Consider the following 24,574-nt stretch of genomic DNA (forward strand, 5'->3'; position numbering starts at 1 on the left):
CAGAAGATTGATTAAATTGTCCTTGTTCTGGAAGAAAGTGAAGTAGACTTTTGCATTTATAAACTACATTAATAATTTCTCTTTTTTTTTAAAGAAAAAAAAGTGCAGATGCAACTGTAGCTTGGAGCTTGTAACATGCTGCTCAAATGACAGTTACATCTGATGTAAAATCAGGCAATAACAACTCAAGCAACAACTCAAACAAGACCCGGTGGGCCATGCTAACTTGGCCACTGTCGAGCAGAACTGTGGGATGGAGGAAATATGATAATTCTCTTATTCTTATGTTCCTTTTTGCCACTTCTGGCAAAATCCAAACCATGAAAACTACCACATTATGTTGATTCCTTCTAATGAGGACTAGAATGACTATTTTTTTATATGACCTGTCACTCCTTATTGTTCTGTATTGTTTAGTATTTGATCAATTCCATTCAACCTCTGAACATCTGTTATTTGCCAGGCACTTTACTAAGCACAAGAATTGCCAGGTGCACGTCCCCGGTGTACTGCTGACTGTCCTCTAGCACGTCTGCCCTGGAGCGCCCTCAGTTCTCCTCCTTCTCGCTCCTGGGAAATACCTACATGTCCTTTCATGGGGAGTCTGAGCACAGCTAACCTGTGTCACACAGAAGCCACCCGATGTGGAGTCTCCCTCTGGCACATAGAAGAACAGCACAGAGGGCGAGGATTCCCAGACGTTGCCAGCGTACCCAGCAAAATATCAACCCAGCAAAAGAGGAGCTGGTGTCCTGCCATTTAGGATCTCGCTAGGAAGAAAACCAGTGTAATAGTCCACAACATGACTTTCCACTGCGAAAAAAATGATATTCCGTTGAAAAAAACAAATCCTATCCAGTTACATACTTTTAAAGTGTTGTGAGAAAAACAGAAAGATGGGAATGAGGAAGGAGGTGTTTCTTTGCTGTTTTAGTCTATTTTGTATTTTATACTAACTAAAAATATTTTAAGTTAAATCTTACATTTTTCTTGGGCTCTATTCAGTCACTTTAGAGATAAGACAAATCTAACGTTTTTTAAAACACAGAGGACACAAGTAATGAATAATAAATACGCTGACTCTTTGATTCTTAACAACCAAGCTGTAAGATGGAAATTCTCTGTTTTTTAAAATCACTATCCATTCTACCAACTTTTCCTACAATGAAGCAAACAAGCTCCATTTCCAACTTCAGGAGAGTTATCTAAATATGATAGGATTTCTTTCAAGACAAATTTTAAGTAAATGAGGGAAAGGTGCCATTGCAATTGCGAAAGTGACATTTCTCAGAAGTGGTAACTTCCCGTTGGAAACCAGACTCTTCTTACCTTCAAAAAACTGCTGCAGGGCCTCATTTTCACCTACTACATCCATGGCGCTGTGGTTCTAGTCAATATTTCCTCTTAAAACAAGGGTTGTCAGAGCTCAGGAAGAAAGGGCTGTCCTCTGTCTATGAATGCTCTCGAAAAATCCTTGTTTTCTTTTTATTGGAGCAAAGCATCTCTTCCGCCATCAACTCGTGCTCAGAAAAATGGCTGTGTTCTCAAACATGATTATAAAACTAGAAGAATATACAACCATGTAGAAAAAAAAAATCCCAAAGAGGGAAGTGGCAGCAAGCCCATCTATCCTCATGCAGAAAGCAGTTTCTACTTTGCCTTTTGTCTTGCTTTAAGGACCTTTGTCCTTAGTGACACATACAATTACATAAGTGGGCAATAAATGCATGGTCTTATCTCTTATTTGTCCTTTTACACTGATATATTTATATCTCCACCTTTATTGACCAGATCCATTTAGCGAGCACCAAGAAAAGACAGTAATTTCATTTAACCTAGAAAAGGGGGCAAATCAATGATATGTAGGTATCTACGTTTAGATACCTAAAATAGTAGATGGCTTAGAAAGGCTTGGGATAATGAAAAGTTAGGATTTGTCCAATATTTCCAAACCTACAGTGAAAACTTATATTCCTCAATACACACTTTAATCTACTTCTTCCAGTTGATTTTCTTAAAAAAAAAAAGCATAAAGCAAGTGTGAAAAGTCTATTTTAAAAGTAACAAAATCTGCATTATCAATTTAATAATTCTTACAACTGAATATATGGTTTGCTATTAGTTGATTCCACTACAAAATATAAAACTAGACCAAAATAAATGTTTTCTTCACTGTTTAGCTATTATTTATTTAGTAACATCTTAAGAATAATACAATTAGGAAATTAAACTTCCTTCTACCCTCTTACTTGCCATTTTGTTTGGTTTGATTTGGTTTGGTACTAGAGATTAAACTCAGGGGCATTCAACCACTGAGCCACACCCGCAGCCCTGTTTTATATTTTATTTAAAGACAGGGTCTCACTGAGTTACTTGGCACCTTACTTTTGCTGAGGCTGGCTTTGAACTTGTGATCCTCCTGTCTCAGTCTCCTGAGCCTCTGGGATTACAGGTGTGTGCCAACATACCTGGCATCCACGCCCCCTCCCCAAGCTTTTTATTTTGAAAAAAAAATTGTGAATCTAGAGAAAACTCAAAAATAGTACCACAAAATATCCATATACTCTTTATCTATATTTACTAATTATTATTATCTTGACACTTTTGCTTTTTTCCTCTTAATATATAAACTTCTGGGGGGTGGAAGAGACTGAGTCATTTGAAAATTAGTTGCCAATGTCTTGACATAACATCCTAAATAACATGGTGTACAATTCTTAACAATTAAGGTCATTATCCCACATAACAAAATCATTACTATACCAAAGAAATTTAATTTTAATTTATGGTGCGGCCAATTTGGAAAGCAGTATGGAAATTCCTGGGAAAGCTGGGAATGGAACCACCATTTGACCCAGATTCCTCTTCTCGGACTATTCCCTGAAGACTTTAAAAGAGCGTTCTATAGGGATACTGCTACATCGATGTTCATAGCAGCACAATTCACAATAGCTAGACTGTGGAACCAACCTAGATGCCCTTCAATAGATGAATGGATAAAAAAAATGTGGTATTTTTACACAATAGAGTATTACTCGGCACTAAAAAATGACAAAATCATGGCATTTGCAGGGAAATGAATGGTATTAGAGTAGATTATGCTAAGTGAAGCTAGCCAATCCCCCAAAACAAATGCCAAATATCTTCTTTGATATAAGGAGAGCAACTAAGAACAGAGCAGGGAGGAAGAGCATGAGAAAAAGATTAACATTAAACAGGGAGGAGAGGTGGGAGGGAAAGGGAGAGAGAAGGGAAATTGCATGGAAATGGAAGGAGACCCTCATTGTTATACAAAATTACATGTAAGAGGAAGTGAGGGGAAAGGGAAAAAAAACAAGGGAGAGAAATGAATTACAGTAGATGGGGTAGAGAGAGGGGAGGGGAGGGGGGATAGTAGAGGATAGGAAAGGCAGCAGAATACAACAGTAACTAGTATGGCACTATGTAAAAACATGGATGTGTAACCGATGTGATTCTGCAATCTGTATACGGGGTAAAAATGGGAGTTCATAACCCACTTGAATCAAATGTATGAAATATGATATGTCAAGAGCTTTGTAATGTTTTGAACAACCAATAATAAAAAAGAAATTCAATATTAATTTAATACCATCATCTCATCTATAATTGCCACCATTCCCAAAAATATCTTTTAGGCTTTTTGTTTCCTGATCAAGGATTCAATAAATGTTCATGGACTGCCTTTTTCATTTGCTTGGTTGGTTAGTTTTTCATGGTTCTATAGTCTAGACCCCTTGTCCTGGAGAACGTCCCTCTTTCTGAATTTGTCTGTTGTTTCATTATTAGAATTAGTTTAGGTGATGTAGTATATACTTCCAAACATGTTCTTTAAAATTTCACACTTATATGTTGTTTCTTGAAGGTGAACAAACATTTTATTTGGGGGTATAAAAGAGGTTTAGAAGCCTCTTTTTAAGGTCACATTGGTTCCCAGATCTATAAGGGTTTAAAATCAAGTTGTTTAAAGGAATGAATTTTCAATTTGTTTCGGTTCAACTTGCAGGGTTACAGAAAATAAAGGATCCTTGTAAATAATGGTCCTTACCCTCCACAAGCTCAGATCGAAGGCATGAGAAAATCACATAAAGCTCAAGGCAGACTGATAGGATCTTGGGAAAATATCCCAAGAGAACACAGGAAGTAAAGAACACTTTAATCTGGGAGGATCTGGCAAGGTGCCACACAGAACTGGGATCTGAAGAGACTTCATGAATATGCTTTTAAAAACATGAGCAATGGCCTGGAGGGGAGAGAGCACAAGTGCAGGAGCTGTGTGCCCAGATAGTGAAAGAGAAGAATGAAAATGGCTGGAGAAAAAGAGTGGTAGATTTTTAAAGTAATATGATTCCATGCATGTTCATTCTATTTTTTTAAAACATCTTATTTTACCTTCATTTGCTTCTCTTTATTTTTATGTGGTGCTGAGGATCGAACCCAGGGCCTCATGCATGCTAGGTGAGTGATCTACCACTGAGCCACAACCCCAGCCCCTCATTCTATCTATTAATGCTTTCTGTCTGGGTGTGGGTCATATAATTACAGCAAACTTGGAGAGAGAGCTGTGTTAGAATGTGTTGGCTGGTGTGGGTTAGACCAGTTGAGGGCTGGTAAAGAATCCAGGTTGGCAGTAGTAAAGTTTGAAGTAACATAATGTAAACCAAGAATTGGCTTCTGACTGGGGAGACAAAAAGTGAAATTTTGAAGGATTTATACTTTCAGGTAAAATATGAATTAACATGCCTATAATGTGGAGCTTCTAGCTAACTCTAAGACTTCAAGGGAAGCCCCAAGCGACACTTTATGGAATCCACTAGAAGTAAGTCATCCCACTGTAATCCGTGGCCAAATGCTAATTCTGGATCCTATCCAACAGTCCACCCAGAAACTTCAAGTTCTCAGAAGCAGAGTAAGGAATGACAAGAAACACCAGAGAGAAAGAAATTAGATTCCATTTAATGAGCTGAAAAGCTAAGGTTAGAAATGTGGTCTCGGGGCTGAGGTTGTGGCTAGGTGGTAGATTGCTCACCTGACATGCATGAGGCCCTGGGTTCGATCCTCAGCACCATATAAAAATAAATAAATAAAATAATGGTATTGTGTCCAACTACAACTAAAAATAAAAAATAAAATTAAAAAGCTTGATTTAAAAGAGAGAGAGAGAGAGAGAGAGAGAAATGGAGTCTCAACTTAAACACTTCTGGGGCCAGGTAGTGAGTAAAATAGTTCAAAATAAGCAAAAGTAACCATGCAACCATATTGATCACAGACCTTCGACCCTGAGCCTTGGTGTCAGGAAGACAATCAGGGCACAGAGCAAACCACAGAGGACATGTCCTGCTAATAGGTAGAGCCTCCCAAATGCAGGGGGTGGGATCACAATTTCATCTAAGTGTTATCCAAAGGGCTAATTTTAAGAGAAACTTGAAATGCAGATTTTAAGTCTCATTTATAAAAGTTGGAAACTGATTTGTTTTAAAGCAAAAGGAACATAAAAATAAACCAAAACATCATCAAGGGTGAATAGCACACATGTGAAAACACTACTGAGCCTGCAAGCTGTCTGGATGTGACCCCTGGTTAGGAGGCTGATGTACAAGCACCAGCAAGTTGGACGTTCAGTAGGGTCTAAGGAAAGTCAAGGGAATTTAGAAGGAAGTTGGTAGGGGAATGGAAATATACCTGCTTAGAGTCCAGAGCAACCAGCTGAGGGTTCAATCCATCTGGTGACAAATGGAATTTTAAGTTGAAACTTCTTCCACTCAGTAACAAATATTACCTTCATTATGGTCTTTACATTGCTAATGTTTTCTTATTCTCTTTATGTGCCCATTTGTACAAATTCAGTAGGGATTTGTTTTCTTGAATAGCAATCTAATTAGCTGTGGTTTGGGTTTGTTTTGGTATTGACTGTTTCCTAAAGAACTTCAAAAGATAAAGAAAGTAAAGCTGAGGTGCCATAGTTAAGTCTACAGATGTGGTAAATGTGGGAATGGGGTGATGGGAACTTGTCTCCCTCCTGAGGCTGTCCCTGAGGCCTTCAGCTCTATAATACAGCACTCAGACCTAGTCCCTTTATATTTTTTCTTTTCTTTTAATTGGTACATTATGGTGATAGACCCAACCTGATTTTCTCTCAAAATTGGGAGCCATCTCGCCACAAAGCCATGAAAAGCTGATTTTGGCTTTACTATAAATTACTGCAAATTCTGAACCTGCTTGGAATGCCTGCCCGTGCCTTGAACTCACCCATGCCTGGCTCTCTGACCAGATAGCAGCCCTCTCTGAAACTTTAGTGACATCTCATAAATATTGGCCTTCCCTGGCCAGACAACGACCCTCTCTGAGGCTCTAATGATCCTCATAAATTCTGATGTTGGGGCCAGCCAAAAATGCAAACTACCATTTGTGTGATGCTCGTCAGAGTTCTGTTATCTGTAACCCCACTTTGTGTAACTTTCTGGGCTATAAATCTGGGCTGCAGGAAAGCTGCTGCTGCTGTCTTTTTCCCTCAGTTTTGAGTGGGAGAGGCAGCCCAGACAGTCGAAATAATAAGCTTGCTTTAATTTGATTTTAATTGGAGTCAGTGGTCTTTTCTTGCGTCCTGGTCTAACAATGGTTACAGATAAAAGTGAATTCACTGATACATTAGTCTGGTTAATTTCATTCTGCTATTCCTCCTCTTTCCCATTCCCTTTTCTCCCTCATTACCATTTCTCTGACTTCACTACCTCCTTTCTATAGAGATCATTAGATCTCTCCCTGCCTTTTTTAAAATGTTGTTATATATGACAGCAGAATGAATTACAATTCATATTACACAAATGGAGCACAATTTTTCACAACTCTGGTTGTACACAAAGTAGAGTCACACCATTCGCATCTTCAAACATGTACTCAGGGTAATGATGTCCATCTCATTCCACCGTCTTTTCTCCCCCTTATTTTTAAGTCCTTACTTTTAACTTCCTCACAGAAAACATTTGACCCGATTTTCTGAGTCAGAAAGCCACAGTCCTTGAGGTAAACTGTATGTGAACTTCCTTAAAAGACTATCTTTAGGAAGTCTTTCTAGTGTTCTTAAATTTTGGCAAGTTCGATCCTCTTCTACAGTTTTTAAAAAAGATTTATGAATTGTTTTTAAAGCTGATTTTTGTTAGTTATCTATTAATAACTACCACTGTAAAAACTTGATCAAGATTTTCTGTTGAGTTTGAATTTTTTTTTTTAAGTGTGATGGGAAGACACTGAAGGTTTTTAAGTAGAGAAATGACATTATCTGATTTTTGTTTTGAAATAATCACTTCAGTTGCTGTAGCAGATTGTAGGAGGGCAGAAATGGATGCAAGGACCCCAGATGAAAGATTACTGTAGAAGTCTGGGTGAAAGGCTGGGCTGAGTGGGTGAATGGACTTTAGATAAATTCTGGAGAGCACTGATGGGATTTTCTGAGGGATGGAATTGGGGTTAATGATGATAGACATGGAGAAACAAGAACAAGCCTCAGAATTTTGTTTAAGTGACTGGGTGAGTTTGGCCATGTTCAGGTTTGTGATTCCTATTAGAAATTCAAGTGGGAAGGCTGAGTTGGCAAGTAGATAGACACAAAATTGTAGAGCTGAGTAAGGGATGATGTCATTAAAGATGTAGAGTTATGAGCAATTGTTATGTAGATAGTCTTTAAAGCAATAGCCCTATGTGAAATGATCTGAAGGACATTTAGATAAACAGGCAAAACTCTGGAGATACCAGCATTTGAAGGCCAAGCTAAGAAAGAGCCAGCAAAGTGCAGAACTGTCATCTGAGCTGTCACAGAAGACTCCAAATTCCCAACCTTGGCTTACAAAGATCTACTTGGTCTGACCCCTGCCCACTTTTCCAACTTTTTCTGACCACTCTTCTAACACCGACTGCACTCCAGGACTCTTCCACATTTTTTTTCTTTATTTATTTTTACGTGGTGCTGAGGATCACACGTGCAAGGCGGGTGCTCTACCACTGAACTATAGCCACAGCCCCTCTTCCACATTTTTAAAATATGTCAGGCATGTTGCCTCCAGAGGAACTTTACAGCAGTTTCAGAATGTTCTCCCTGCTCTCTTCCCCCACATGACTGGGCCCAGCTTTTTGAAGCCTGGCTTAAAATGTCACCTCCTAATATTCCTTTTACTGACTACCAAATCTGAAGTCATCTCCCATTTCCCTCTCTAGCCTGTGACCCTATTTTAAGTACCTATACCACATTTATCCCATCTTTTAAAATTCGTTGTCCATTTCTCACTAGGCAGAGCTCCATGAGCCCTGGAATCTCACCTATCTTGTTCAATGCTGTATCCCCACCTAGAGTAGCACCTCCAAGCCTCTCAACTGTGTAGTGAATGAATGAATTTAGTGAGGAGGAATTTTCACTTTTTAGAAAGCCTGTACAAAAGTCATAACCACTACTATTTGTCTACCTATAAAAAGACAAGAAACCCAGTTGTCTGTTGAGATGGTAATCATGCTGCATTCCATGAAGAAAATGAAGAACCTTTTGCTAGCACGAAAACAGATTCATAGTGCTTTAGATTCTTGTGTGTCTTTTAGGAAAAAAAAAAAAGCACAACTAGAGGAAAACACTACAAAAAAATGCTTTTGAAAACAAGTCTCTGAATAAAAGCAGATCTGTTTTAAGATGCTGAATGCACAAAACAAGAACACACGGGGTCCATTCGGTGGCTATGGTGGTCAGTGGATCTGTGATTCCAAGTTCATTTAAGAACCAAGACTCAATCTGCCATGCGACCAGCACATGAGCTTCATAAAAGAGGTTCGAAGCTAGTGAGTTTTAAAATTAAAGAGACATAATTCTCGTTACCTTTAATGCCCAGCTCCGGAGACCGCTTCTCCTAGCTCCCGCCTCCAGCCACCTAAGGCGGTGGCGAGGTTAACACAAGAGAGAGAGAGAGAGAGAGAGAGAGAGAGAGAGAACACACCAGGGAGTGAGCTTTTATTAGGGAACAAAAATTCAAGGGAAAATCCCATCCAATGAAGGTCGAGGGGGGCAGCATTCCAAGGTCAGGGTCAGTGACTGGTCTTCGGGTCAGTGGCAAGGCACACCTCCACACGGACAAGCCCTCGCACCTGGGACAGGGTGTCGAAGGCTCTGACACAGTTGCGTTTAAGCGCCTCTCACCCAGCCAGAGAGGTAACTCAAATCACGTGCAAGAATTGCTTCCCACAACTCAATGTTTAGAAACTTTTTTTTTTTTCAATGTACATACTCAGTCAAAGGCTGTGATTCTTAGGACTGGGAGAGATGATGAAGAGCGCTTGATTCAGTCTTTACAGAGGCCAGAGAGAAGTGGTGACCTTCACGACCTCCTTGTTTTAGGAGAGCCAAGTTTGGGCCAGACTGTAAGTCTGCTGAGTGATTCTCCCCACAATCTAGAGCCCTTTATGTCAGGTCAGGCCCCCTCCCAGCTCTAACCAAGTTAGAGACTTGTCAAAAGTCTTCCTCTTTTTTAGGATTAGAATTCTTGGCAGTTAAATCTTGTGTAGAAATAATCTGCCAAGCATAAATTGACTAACACAGTAATTCTTTTGTAGTAATGCTCCTAACAGTTCCTCATTTGTCTCTGAGGACTTTTACCACTGACATAGTAACTTAGGGCTCAAGTTACTATGTACTTCTGTATCCCCTACAGCTCCTCTGGTCCTTTAGCTAATGACTCCCAAACTTATCTCCTGACCTGGTTTATCATTGAATTTAGACTCATATATCCAACACCTACTTAACATCCCACTCTGATGCTTAATGGGCCTGTCACTTGTGTCAAACACTGAACTCTTGTCTTTTTCACACATATCAAATTTGCCCCAACCATAGATTTCTCCATCTGAATAAACTGCAACAAAAGCTCCAGCCAAAAACCTAGGATCTAAATGTGATTTCTTTCTTCTCTCCGAAATTCAATTCATAGACAGTCCCCGCTATCTCTTGTTTTGGAATGTAGGTGCATACACAATGAGCTAATCATAGTCCTTGGTTCGTAACAGTACCAAGTGTCTTATTCATTCATGCATTTACTTTTAATGACAAATGAACATTCTTGAACCCACAACCCAACCCAGGGACTAGAACATTCATGGCGACTTACTTAGATATTTGTTCTTTCTCCTACCTTTGCCTCTTCCCACACACCCAAAGATACCCTGAACTTTGTTACTACCTTGGTTTTATCATATATTTATATATATGTCTAAACAGCTGTGTAGTTGTAGTAGGTTTGACCTTCATGAGAGAATCATCATGGTGATTTCTGGGAGTGGCCTTTTTTGTTCCATCTGTTAGGTTACTGTACTGCTAGTACCTGGAATTCATTCATTTGTTGCCATGCAACAGTTCTTTAGTGAACACATTGTATTATTCTATAGACAAATATCTGGTTTTTTTCCCAGAACATTCTTACATATGTATTCTGGGGCATTTTGTACAGTTATTTCTTTTGAAAATATACCTAGAAGAGGATTTGCTGGCCCATGAGTATACAAATGTTCAGCCTCTCAAATGCATGGTTTTTCACAATGGATATATCAATTCACACTCCCAAAAGCAATAAATGAGTCTATTGATTGAAATTTTCAAAATTAGATTTTGTTGGGTTTCTTAATTTTTGCCAATTGAATAAACTTAAAGGTGTCATTGCAATCTCCATGTTTCCTTAACAGAGATGAAAAATTTTTAATGTCTATTGGCCCTTATGTATTTCTAATTTTGTGGAAGACCTGCTTATCTTTTGCCCATGCTCCTGTTGTCTGCTCTATTCTTGCTCATTTGTAGAACTGTGTTTATACTCGATTCCAATCTACTACTGGTTGTGTTACAAATACCTTCTCATAGTTGAATGTTTTCTACATCAAAAGTTCTAATGTTTAAGGGCACTCAAAACAGAGTTGATGGGCTAGGGATGTGGGTCAGTGGTAGAGTGCTTGCCTTGTATTTGTAAGGACCTGAGTTCAATCCTCAGTACCTCAAAAAAAAAAAAAAAAAAAGATGAATAAAACAGGGTTTTCTTTTGAGGAAGAGATCCAATTTTCCTATCTTCATTTCTTTTTTGTTGTCTCCATTTTACAAAGTCTTTTCTACTGATGATTCTACCATGCTTCCAGTCAGTATAAAATTTATATTTGTGAGAGTCTACCTTGGAGCTTTCTATTTGTTTTAGCCATTTTGTCTGTTTCTGTACCAATAACACACTCCAATACTTCAGCTTCATTAAAAGTCCTTCTAATAGAGTAAAATTCTTGCTCCTTTTTCATTAATACCTTGCTCACTCTTCATCCTTAATTTTGTCCAAAAAAAAATTTTTTTTTTAAATCAGTTTGTCAAACCTTGGAGAAATGTTGAGATTTAGTTGGAAGACATATCAAATCTCTATATAGACCAATTTGGTGGGAACTGACAGTTTATTTGTATTAAAATGATATAATGATATATCATCCTAATCCTATATATATCTTCTCATAACCATAACATCATTTTAATCCTCCTACTATCTTTTAGTAAAGTTTTATAACTTTCTATAACCAAGTCTGGCATATATTTGGTTAGATTTATTACCAGGCACTTTAGAATTCTTCTTGCAATTGTTTGGCATCTTGTAAAAAACAGTTTTCTAATTTTCTTTTCTTTTTAAATTTTCTGTGGCTGGTGTATAAAAGTGTAAATCACAATTATATATTGACCTTATGTTTAGCTATCTTACTAAACTCTCCAATTAATGCCTAATAATCTGATGGAACACTTTTTTTTTTTTTTACTTTCCTGTACAGACAATCACACCATCTGTAGAAAAATGATACTTTTACTCTATTCTTTCTAATTATCACACTTTTATTTTTCTCATCTTACTGCAGTGGCTAACACTTCTACTACAATATGAAATAAAAAGTGAGGATAATTATTACCCTTCTCTGGTGCATTTTAAAGAGAATGCTTCTAGCACTTTCCTCCCCAGGATATTTATTATAAGATTTCTGTAGATACCCTTAACAAGTTGAAAAGTATTCTCTCACTTATATTTAACTTGGTTGTTATTAGTGGTCATTGATTTATTAAATGTTTTTCTTCAACTACTGATCAAATTTTATTCTGCAAATATGGTGAATGAGATTTTATCAGTTTTCTAATATATCAGCATTGCATTTCTGGAATAAATGCCACTTGGTCAGTATATTCTATAGGCATTTGCATATTTATATCCATATCTAAAATGGACCCATGATTTTTCTTTCTTGCATCATCCCTATGTTTTACTATCAAGGTCATATTGTTTTTGATGTAGGAGAATCTTATTCTCTGGAACAGAATTTACATTAGAATAATCCATTCCTTAAAGATTAGTAAAATCATCTGGGCCTAGAATTTTCTTGTGGGTAAAGTTTTAAGTAATTCCTTTAATAGTAATAGCAATGCTCAAGTTTCTGATTTCTTCTTTTTTTAAAATTTATTTTTTGTAGTTGTACATGGACAGAATGTCTTTATTTTATTTGTTTATTTTTATGTAGCGCTAAGGATCAAACTCTCATGCATGCTAGGTAAATGCTCTGCCAATGAGCTACAGCCCCAGCCCTCTGATTTCTTCTTAATCAAAACTTTTCTCCTAGGATTTTTTTTTCCACTTTGCTTTAATTTTCAAGTTTATTGCCATGTTGTTCACATATGAACACAAACATTCAATCTAATATTTATTTATTGGTTTTTTTTTTTGCAGCTATAAATTACAATCACTAGTACACCTGCAATTCTTTATAGTGTGTTCAACTAAAGAATAAGCAGAAACAGCATAGGTCAGTTAAAAAGAAATCACAGTACTTCTTGGTGTAATCTGCAATAAGGGAAAAAGTCTTGGGCCCACTCCTTAGAAATAAATATCAAGTAACCATAAAAATATTCAGCCATTTTTCAGATATTCCGGGAGGTTCATGCATGGTCCCACGCAGAGCATTAGAGTTCCTCTTTGAAATATCCCAGCTTTGCCAATGACATCTCTTTTCTCAACTGCATAATTTCCCAAAACATCTGATCAACTATACAAACAGAGAAGACAGTTGTGTAAATCATAACATAACATCTAAAAATTTAAGATTAGGTAACAATGCAAATTGGGCATTTCCTAATGACACACCTAATGCCCAAATAGTCTTTCAATATTTCACACAAACTTCTCCACGTACTTATGGGCATTCCAGTTTTATCAATAAAAGTAATATTCATGTTTTGTCACAACTATTTGTTAAATACTTCAAAGACTATCACTTTAGCCCCCAAAAGGTATATACTTCAGTGTTTTGAGTAACTGTCAATTTTGTTCCCTTAGAAGTGAGTATAATTCAATGTTCAATTTTTCAAATTATTATTAAACTTATAGATCTTCTTGCTTTAGTACGCTATATTTTAGCCATTTTATTCTTCATTAACACTAACAGAGAGTGAACTCGAAAAAAGGAAAATGATACAAACCAGAAAACTCAGGAACATTCTTTGTAATAATAGGGAAAAGTCTGTGTTGGGCTCAAATTAAAAAATAAATGTAAAAGATTATCTGTAAATTTCAACTCTATATTCTTTTATAATTTTCCACTATAAGTAGAAAAATCTATTTAGTATTTCAAATAATACAAGGTCTATGTCAGATGGCATTGATTTATCAGTGGTTCTCAACCAGGGGAGCTTTGTCCCCCAAGGCACATTTGGCAAAGTCAGTATACATTTTTCACTGTCACATCCAAGGAATCTAGTGAGTAAAGCCAGGGATACTGTTCAATATTCTACAAAGTACTAATACATACCCTTCTTGACAAAGGATTATTCAGTTCAAAATGTCAACACAGGCTGAGTATCTCTTCACTGAAATGTTTGTGACCAGAAGTGTTTCAGATTTGGGATATTTTTGGATTTGAGAATATTTACATATAAATAAGGTTTCTTGGGGAAGATATCCAACTCTAAACATGAATTCACTCATGTCTTACATACCCCTTATCCACATAGCCTGAGTATTTTTAGTTTGCCTGTGTTTTGACTACAACTTAATGCATGAAGTCAGGTGTAGGATTTTCTTCCTGTGGCATCATATCTGCCCCAATGCTTCATTTCATGGAGCATTTTAAATTTTTAGATCTAGTATGTCAAGGTATAGTATCAAGGTCAGGAAACCCTGCCTTAGACTTAGATGCCATTAATCCTTGTTTCATATAAGGCATAGAAAACAGATTTTAAAATTAAAATACTTGTTTACTATAAACCCACAGTCTATGACAAGTACCAAATATGTGAAGTCCAAGAGGACAGAAAGCAGAGAAGGCATCACCTTTACCGCCATAACTCATGTCATTTTCTTCTTATTTTCATAAAGTAAATTATCTTTCAGACTTTCCTACAAATCTTATTTTAACAAGGAAAAAAATATTCTGACAATTTAACAACATAAATCATCTGTTTTCCATTTTAAATCATATTATCCAGCAGTTATTTAAAAAGATTTCACTGTTATTAAAGTCATAAAAAGTATTATACAGCTCAAAGACTAATGTTACACAGACTTTTGAAATTCAGCTTAATTAAGGGCAGTTTCATTCCTATTCTTCTAGGCATTAAAGTTCAATTATATGGGATTCTAAATAAATACAATTTTTCCAACAAACCAGAGTTTGAGAAAGACTAAAATTTTGTTGATATGAATTTTTTTTCTTTTTCTTTCTTTTTTTCTTGGGCGGGAGGTAACCAGGGATTGAACGCAGGGGCACTCAACCACTGAGCCACATTCCTAGCCCTATTTTGTATTTTATTAAGAGACGGTTGTCACTGAGTTGTTTAGCACTTTGCTTTTTGCTGAGGCTGGCTTCAAACTAGTGATTCTTCTGCCTCCCGAGTCACTGAGATTTCAGGTGTGCACCACCACACCCAGCGTGACTACTTTTTCTATAGAATTGAGATTCACTAGTTTATGTGACTGAAAGACATTTTCAGTACCTAAAAATATATAAACGGGAAAATCTCCCACAACTTCAAATGCAAAACTGGCATAGACTTGTCCCTAAACTACATGTGCTCAAGAAAAACTGCTTCAAAGCTGTCAGGCCATGTGAGTTTTTATGCTTGATATTTAAGACATTGGACAGTCACAGAAGACTGTATTAAAAATATTAACACATTTGTCTGAGGTGGCTCATCTGGAACATCATGTGCACTTTCTGCTGGTTTAGAATGTAGCAATCTATTCCATTCAGAATCATCTCATGATTGCTTTATTAATTCACATGTGAAAGTAGAAAATACAGAAAAAATTTGCTGTGAGCTCCTTTGTGGCTTCCAACAATTGTTTTAAACAAATCTGACCACTTTTAGAGCTTTCTCATTTTCATCTCTTAAGAATTAAATTTAACAATCTTTGTACTCTCCTCAACATTTACCACTTGATTGATCGCATATACCTTACAAATTAAAACTGGACTGGCTTAAAATTCGAGAGTGTAATATGAGGCAAATAAAGAGATTGAATATTTTATTTTTAAAAAGAGATGTTTTTGGAGCTTGGGTTGTGGCTCAGTGGTAGAATACACGCTCTGCACGTGTGAGGCACTGGGTTCAATCCTCAGCACCACATAAAATAAACATCTACAACTAAATATATATATATATATATTTTTAAAGAGAGATTTGTTCCCAAATTATCTACACATTTCATTAGAACTACAAAAGGGATTCAATATAAATGTAAAAACAATAAAGTTTTATTGAACATTACTTGTCATACATTTTGCTAAACCTTCATATACATACTTACAGCAAATTAAGAACACTCACCATCCTGCTGTTTCACGAGTCCCTGCTGAATATATCGAATGTATGTAAAAAAATTACATACAGAAGTGATCTAGGCAGAAAGGGAAAAAATGTCATGAGTCAAATGCCGTGCATCAGAGTGAATTTTATTAATAAACTGTGGTTAAGTCACTTACCCTATATCTGCAAAAAGGAGAAATGTAATAATAGTTGCTTGAGTCCCCTAGCTTAATTCTGTGTTTACAAGACTTACTCTGGCCAGTGAGAGCACATTTTCTGTAAAATAATAAATATCATTTTTTAAAATTAAAAGCATTTTGCTCCTGCCATTTATATAAGTTATATATTCACTTAGTAAACAACAAATACTTGAGAACTTACTATGTAACAAACCCTTTTCTGAATGCTGGGCTATAGTGATGAAAAGAACAAAATCTGTGTCCTTAAGGAGTTTATATTCTAATATATGCTTAATACCATAACACTAACTGCTTCTAGAACCAGAAACCAAATATTTCTGTGTAATGTGTCCTATCCTAGAACAAATTTAAAATAAGTAATCAGCTCTAGGACAGTGCTCAGCTTAGTACAAGGACTTCAACTTCTCAACTGAGAATTTAATGATGACTGTTCAAGTCTCAAAACCTGTTCTTGCTGGGCAGGGTGTTGCATACCTGTAAACCCAGCAGCTTGGGAGCTGAAGCAGGAGGATCACAAATTCAAAGAAGCCAGCCTCAACAATGTAGCAAAACCCTGTCTTAAAACAAACAAACAAAAATCCCCAAATCCTGTTCTCAATAGCTTGCAGGGTAACAGCTTCTGGATGAGGTACTTTTTTTTTTTCCTTGTTTGATTGGTTGGCTTATATGCACTTAATGCAGGAGAAGTAGAAAGGACTAAGCCACATTACAAACATACTGAATCTTAACACACATATAAACAGCACACTGCATTTTGTACCATCTTTCCTATTTGGCACGAGGACTTCCCTGTCGGGGATGAGGCTATAAGCCTCTTGAGGACAGAGACAGTGTCTCATTCATCTTTAAGTGCCTGGCACACAGCTGACATTTAGTGACTGACGCATCAGTAATGAGCCACCTGTCACTACTGCTCCATGAGATGAAGCTCACTTGCTTATCAGGCTAGACTTGCCACCCTAGGAAGCTAAGAATTTGGCTGAATACAACTATCACTCTTATCAATATAAAATTAACACTGCATGGGGCTGGGGTTGTAGCTCAGTGGTAGAGCACTCGCCTCGAATGCCTAAGGCCCTGTGTTCGATCCTCAGCACCACATTAAATAAATAAATAAACGAATGAAAATAAGGTATTTTTAAAAAAATTTAACACTGTTCTAAGTAAAATAAAATGGTCAGTGGCATTTTATATGACATTGTAAGTTATATAATAATAAAGAAAAATGTATTATATAAACATTAAATATCAGCTCTATAAGAACCATAATACAAATGTACCTCCATAGTGTAAACACCCTGAGGAATTTTTTGTTATTTGGAACAGGATGATTTTGGAGGTGGCCATGAAAACCACAAAACACTTCTGATCTTTTTAAAGACTTTGTCTCCATTGTTCCTTTATTAGCAAATTGTTTTAATGACTTATAACTATTTCAAAGTATTAATTACTAGCTTGGGGAGAATAAAAGGTCAATAAATTTAAGATTCCAATGTTAGAAGTTCTTGGAACTTCCAAAATTATAATTTACCCAAGAAGAAAAAGTAGCATCAAGCTGATAAAAATTATTTTTATATACACTATTCTTCTGGGAATAGATATAAAAACAGATCAAATCTCCCTCCCTTCAAGAGTCCCTGATCACATTTGGAATAATCTTGCCTTCCTCAAAATTCCTATAGCACTATGACATTTATTTAGTCATTATCTTCATAACCAGACCACAAGAATCTTGGTAAAGGCCACACTTTACATTTCATTTTAAAAAGACAATATGTCAGGTGTGGTGGCACACACCTGTAATCCCAGAGGCTCAGGAGGCTGAGGCAGGAGGATCACAAGTTCAAAAGCCAGCTTCAGCAACTTACTTGGCAAGGCCCTAGCAACTTACTGAGAACCTGTCTCAAAAAAATAAAAACAGGTTGGGGATGTGGCTCAGTGGTTAAGTGTCCCTGGGTTCAATCCCTTATACCAACAAATAAATAAATAAAAAGGGCTGGGCTGTAGTACAATGGTAAATCGCTTGCCTACAAGTGTGAGACACTGGGTTTGATCCTCAGCACCACATAAAAATAAATAAAGGTATTGTGTCCATCTACAACTAAAAAAATATTTTAAAAAATAATAAAAATACATCTTCCTTCAGTTTTTCCACATGATATATACTACAAACTCCTTGGCTTCTGAGCTCATGCCAACAAGCACAGTATCCTTAAACTGGCAAACTGTTCTCTAAGTATGTATCTGTTTTACTAAAATACTATAAATTCATTTTCACTGATACCCCTATTTGTCATCATTCGATGGTATTTGCAAATGTATTATATGTATGATATATCATAGACACAAAATTTAAATTATACAATAAAAACTATTATATGCTATATTTAAAATAAAGTATGACATAGAGCTTCAAAGTATAAAAAATGCTATCACAAAATTTGATTCTTCAATTGAGTGGTTGAAGTACTAAGTTAAAAACACTTGGGTGTTTGTAGAATTTAAATCCTTTCCTATGATTCAGGGGCCACTGTGCTAGAGGTGTGTCACAAGGGGAGTGTGACACAGGACAGACTCTGGGTAGATGTGTGGCTCACAGACTCCACACACAGTCACATGAATACAATCATTCTCTAAGCTTACTGAGAATGTACGCGCATCGAGAGAAATGGAAGAATAGAACTTTTACAACAGATTTTAACAGACTTATTGGTTAATTTCAACTAGTCTTTTCATCTTCTGACTTCACAATAATCCTGAGGAAAGTCAATTATTGCTTTCTACAAGCTCTGTTGGGCTTTCCAGTCTCCCATATTGATCTGCTTCTTATATACTAAGTACCTTCCTCAAAAGTTTTCCAAGTCATTTTTAAAACATAAAACAGGGTACAATTCAGTGTTGGTTTTAGGCCAAACATTTACCTTTATCTAAAACCAGCACTATCTAAAAACTGGTTTTAATCTTTCCTTCTCATGGGATTGGATGAAAACAGCTTGCCTTGCTATGAAATATGGCAGTCTTACCTCTGATCCCAAACAGCAGACTGGGGATAGAAGTAGAGTGCATGTCCACCCGGTGCAAGACCCAGGGTTTAATCCAAAAAAAAAACATACTTACAAACACACATGTAAATCCCAAATACCTCTCACACATGAAAGACAAAACTGATTATTTACAAAAGCGAGAACACTTTATATTAGCAATATGCAAGGTGAAGATTGATCCAATTTCTTTGGCACCCTGTTTTTATTGATAAGACTTGGTTTAATTCAGTATCTCCTCAAATTATTTTTATGGTAACCCTCAGAAATATTTCATACAGACACCCAGTGTACACAGCTATACACAAGCATAACAAATAAAAATCTGCCTACAATCCACTAAATGGGTCACAACATGGGGTTAAAAAAACAAAAACCATGTTTCTAATCATTAGTCTACCTGGATCCCTATCATATATGTATATTTTTGTAATTTAAAAGACTTTCTCTTGATGCTAAATTTGAAATGCTATCTCCCACACTGTCTGGGAATCTGTCTTTGGGCTATATAGACTCTGAATAGAAACCCAAGGAGATGTAACCACAATTAAAACTAAAAAACTAAACAAATGCACACACACAAAAATTCATTATTTTTACAAGCTACAAATGTGAAAACCTACTTTGGTCCTCCACATTCCACAGCAGAAGCTTTCACAAATCGAATAGGTTGTAATCCCACTGGTTCAATGCTTAGAGTATTGTTTTCCACAGCCTCCAGAACAGCTGAAGCCAACTTAAAAAAAATAAACGTATTAGATGCCATGCTGGCAGAAAAGCACCAAATTATATTCTATGGTTAACTAATTTTATGAATTAATCTTTCCCCAAGTTTCACTAACTTCGCCTTACCTAACACAAAGGAAAAAAATCACATATTCTTGATTTAATTTCTTTTATAATTCAGATACTGTTATGAAAGGCAATTTAGTTGTAGTGAAGTAACTTTTTTCATTATCTAAGGTATTAATTCCAGTCTCTGTTCACTTCTTACCTACAATTAACCTCCACTGTAAATGCCATCTCAGAATGAATGTCCTAATGCTTTCTTCTGCTAATTTACATACATGTCATTTATAACACAGCAACATATACTAATTTTAGACAATATATTTTCTCAATTTGTATTTGTATTTATAAAAGACTGCAAAAAATAATTGCATTATCAAATATTAAGTCTCCAGATGGAGAAGGTAACAACTGATTAGTAGGTAACAAAGGTAAATTTCTGGGGGCTGAGGATGGAGCTCAGTGGCAGAGCATTTTGACAACCTAAATAAAGCCTGGTTCAATCCCTGCCATTACACACACACACACACACACACACACACAAAGCAAGCTTCTTCAGCTTAGCAAGATAACTAATACTGAATGGCCTACTGAAACCAGCTACAGAGATATAACAAACACATATTCATATCAAAAGTGTTACAATGTTCATATTAAGTTCTCCTTAAAAGTAATGTTATAACTAAATCCTTAAAAGACTTAATACAAAACTCTTAGGATTAAATTTCTTAAACATTAATTTACAGAATATCTGAAGACAAACCTTTTATATGGAAGAACAAAGTAAAATTATGACTTTACATTTGTATAGTGACTTGTATTTTTAAAAAGTTTTTATATATAATCTACTTCACTTCTTTCTCTTAACCCTGTGGCAAAAGCAAAGAAGGCATTATTTTTCCTGTTTTAAAAGATGCAGAAACTAAACATGGATTTTTATCACATACAAAACTTTTAACAGATTGTAGAGAACTTCCCTTACACTAAACCTGGAACTGCCGATCAAGAAATAAGCCCTCCTCCCTAAATGTATTTACACTTCACTTCAATGCAACACACACTTCAGTGTGAATGATCCTCTGCTCAAAGAAGAAAAGATGTTCAGTAACTGAATGCCAACAACTATGACTCTAATATGGAATGGAAAAAATGGCAAAACATAACATTTTATAATAACTTACTAATGTAAGAAATATGAAAATATGTAACATGACTTAGTAAAAAGAACAGAAACGACTTTAATGCATTCCTACAAAAAAGAAAAAAAAATTACCTCACTTTTTGAGAATGTTAAACATGGAAAGATATCTTCCTGATAGATTTTGTCTAAGAAAGGACATGTTCTGTCCATTGTGGGCTCATCCTTCCAAGATCTGAATTCGTTATACAGAGATAAATCAGCCTAACAAACCAAAAGAAAGCACAAAACAACTTTTTAAAAAGAACAAACACAAAACCATTTTATAAAACAAAAATCTAATTTAAACATTACTGAAAAGTAAATGCTCATTTAAAATAATGAACTGAACTATCCCTGATTCATTTTAAAACATGTTAGCAATTTTTCTTTAAGAAAAAAAAAATGACTCTGAAATGACTGACTGACCCCTTTTTAATGTATCCACTATGGTATCCAATGATTCTACCTCTTTCCTCAACTCTGGTCCCCCAAAATTAACATTGGAGCTGTTCTTAAGACAAAGGTGCACACTGTTTTAATATAAAAACGGGTAAGTCTTTTCTGAAAACAATGAAAAAGTGGAGCCAAGTTAACGAAGTAAACTGCTCAAACTGAGACTAAACTGTGAAACTTAATATGGGGTCAAAAATGACACTAATTGTTCTGCTATTACCTGAAAATATTTCTAGAAGAATTGCCAAAATGTTCATTGTATTAGCAAAAAGACAAAAAGAAGCACACATCTTGTCTGCTAAATTGATTATCTTAAAATATGTTTAGATATTTCTGGTACATCAACATCTAGTAATTACCATATGAATTACTGAGAATAATTCACTTCTGGTACTCATTTTCCTAACCACTCCTTTAGCTATTCCTCTTCTTTCCCTTCTCCCTATAAAAAAATTTCCCCAAGTATTCTTCCCTGCAGATCCTAATATTCCCTCTGCTTACCTATTCAACACCATCTGCTGGAAGACAAAGCTACACCTATACCAGCCACCCAAAGAGAAGTGTCTCCCTTGTTCTTTTACAATCCTAAGCCACTCTTCTCCAGATGCACTTAATACCCTATGTATGACACACGGACTACAGCTGTGGTTGACTTCTAAATAGCTTAATCAGAGGTGCAGTTTCTTTACGTGAAAGTAACAAAAGGCTGAGCGTATCCAAGCTTTCCTACAGACTTTCTTTTAAGATGTATAATGACAATCTCAATGTGAATTTTTTCATCCCAATTCATAAATTCCTTGAATCAAATTAAAGGCAAAAGGATAAAGAATATTAGCAGATAAATACTTAATGTTTTCATATTCATTTTCTTTGTAAGTTTATTAAAAAAATGAACATAAACCCCAAGGCAGATATGGTATTCTAAGGAAAGAGTCTAATGTAAAGGCAGTAATTTAAACCATTTCTTAAAAGCTGACTCTTGCAACAACTATGGTAAGCATTTTATAAACATTTAATCCACAGAACTGTGTGAGACAGCTATTACAATCACCATTTTATAGATAAGGAAGTTATGACTTAAATCAAGTAACTTTCCCAAGGCTATACAGTAAGAAAATAGTAACGTCTGCACTCAAATCTGAGCAGTATGATCTGAAAGACTGCCTTGAGTGTGTGTCTGCATGCATAAATGAGTTTTAAATGCTTTCAGAAGATAGGTTGCTAATAACATGACTGCATATCCTATCAGGTTTTCTACAGAATCACAGGCATATTTTGTTTGAGATAGTCACATCTGGTTCTACGAGTTACATTAGGCCAATTTTTTGTCTTATTAAAACTTTTTGACATTTTTCATAAAACATCAGAACATAAGATAATACCTAAAAAGCAAAAAGCTATTATTTTGAAGTTATATGCTGCCTATTCTTATTTTAAGGAATTTCAAAAACCAAAAAACAAACCTTTAAAATATTCCATGAGAAAACATCTAAATTTTGTCAGTATAAACACAGGGGAAAAGAACAAAATTACACATGAGTGAGAAACTATAGCAAAAATGCAAGTGGAAACAAGCCATTAAAAATGCTATTTAAGTTCAAAGAAATCAAAATTAAAGTTATGACTAAAAATGTTTGTTAAATATTTCAAAGAAAGCAATGTATATTTTATATTTTGTAACATCCAGATTTGACTAGGTATTTCTAATTAGCATTTTCATTAATAACAAAACTAAATGCAATTTGATTAAGATAATTTAATAAATTCCTGGCTTCCATGAAAAAATTTAACTGAAAAATTATAAATAGCTTCTTCAAGATTATGATGGATTTGAATTCAACAATGTAAAATATAGCTCTTGAGGAAAAAAAATAGGGATTGGGCTGGGGTTGTAGCTCAGCAGTAGAGTACTTGTCTAGAGTGTGTGGGGCACTGTGTTCGATCCTCAGCATTACATAAAAATAAAAAAAAAAAGAAAAGAAAACACAAGGAAGTGGTGCTCCATGAATTATTGATGAATCCCCTGGGAAATGCTTTGCCATCGTTTGCAATGATAAAATTAAAAATATTTTATAATAACATAATTTTTACTCTTAAGTATTCAAAATATTAGCATACTAACTCAGTTATATTTATAACATGTCTTCTAAAATGATAAACTGCCACTATTTCTATTTTTTGTTGCTTAAGTATCTGAATTAACTCTAGGAATCTCTTAATAATAAAAAATTCTACTTTTCTCAGAATTAAATAAAAGCAATACACTAATTTTTAAGAAAATCACCTTAAATCTAGGCATGAAGGTCAGTGGTAGAGCACTTGACTAGCATGCACTAGACCCTGGGTCCAATCCCCAACATTGAAAAAAAAAAACACCTTGTTTTATTTTCACATATTTCTTATTTTTGTAATTTACGAGAGCATTCTAGCAATACATTTTAGTAACCTAGGAACTAGGTTACTAAAGCCACCCACTCTCCTTTATACAACACAAGACAGTTTCTTCCCTAAATGAAAAATTGAGATTAAGAAACTTACCAAGTTTCCAGCAGGTACTCCAAGGTCAGTCAAGTAGAAAATGGAAGTGAAGAATCCCTGAAAGCAGCCAGCTCTAGATAAAGCCTCCCCCATCTTAATATTGCATATTTTGTACTAAAAGTTTTGCTGGCAAAAATCATAACTGACCTCAGTGATGAGAATTAACAAGTACCAATAGAGTCAGAGGGGACAGTCCTTGACCAGTTACCTCTTTGCAGTCTTTTACAATTGGCTGTATCACACTGAGGTCCTGATGACTGCCACTCATAGCACTGCTTGTACTTTTATTTCGTGTATGCCCCTTTTTAAAAGGTGTCTTTCCACCTGGCAGAGGCTCTTGTGTGGGTGACGTTGGAGAACTGGACAACACGAGTGTCTTCAACGCAGCTACTTCTGCTTGAAGTACATCAATCTTGAAGAGAAACCAACAGTCATACACACTAAATATGTTTTATGACATATGTAGCCAAATGCTAGCAATTTGCTCAAGACACTTTCAATGATAAAAAATAAGTCTAATTTGTCT

At 35.7% G+C, this 24,574-nt stretch overlaps 1 protein-coding gene across 7 annotated transcripts in view; it reads right to left on the reverse strand.

Annotated features, from left to right (window-relative positions):
• Nucleotides 1–12,734: 12,734 nt before the first annotated feature.
• The window catches only part of Rab3ip (RAB3A interacting protein), a 51,963-nt gene continuing 40,123 nt past the window's right edge, over nucleotides 12,735–24,574 (reverse strand). For 4 of the 7 annotated variants that reach the window (XM_005328738.4, XM_078053157.1, XM_013360133.2 and 1 more), the window contains 6 exons: nucleotides 24,257–24,460; nucleotides 21,151–21,279; nucleotides 19,712–19,824; nucleotides 16,024–16,123; nucleotides 15,869–15,938; nucleotides 12,735–13,089 (listed from right to left, as the gene is read on the reverse strand). In XM_005328738.4, the coding sequence (XP_005328795.1) occupies nucleotides 13,007–13,089; nucleotides 15,869–15,938; nucleotides 16,024–16,123; nucleotides 19,712–19,824; nucleotides 21,151–21,279; nucleotides 24,257–24,460 (699 nt within the window). In that variant the 3' untranslated portion in view covers nucleotides 12,735–13,006. Of the gene's footprint in view, nucleotides 13,090–15,848; nucleotides 15,939–16,023; nucleotides 16,124–19,711; nucleotides 19,825–21,150; nucleotides 21,280–24,256; nucleotides 24,461–24,574 lie in introns of those variants that run through there. The other 3 variants (XM_078053158.1, XM_040280330.2, XM_021728703.3) reach the window with 3 other exon arrangements.

This window comes from Ictidomys tridecemlineatus, chromosome 6 (genome assembly GCF_052094955.1).
Source record: "Ictidomys tridecemlineatus isolate mIctTri1 chromosome 6, mIctTri1.hap1, whole genome shotgun sequence".
Taxonomy (NCBI): Eukaryota; Metazoa; Chordata; class Mammalia; order Rodentia; family Sciuridae; genus Ictidomys; species Ictidomys tridecemlineatus.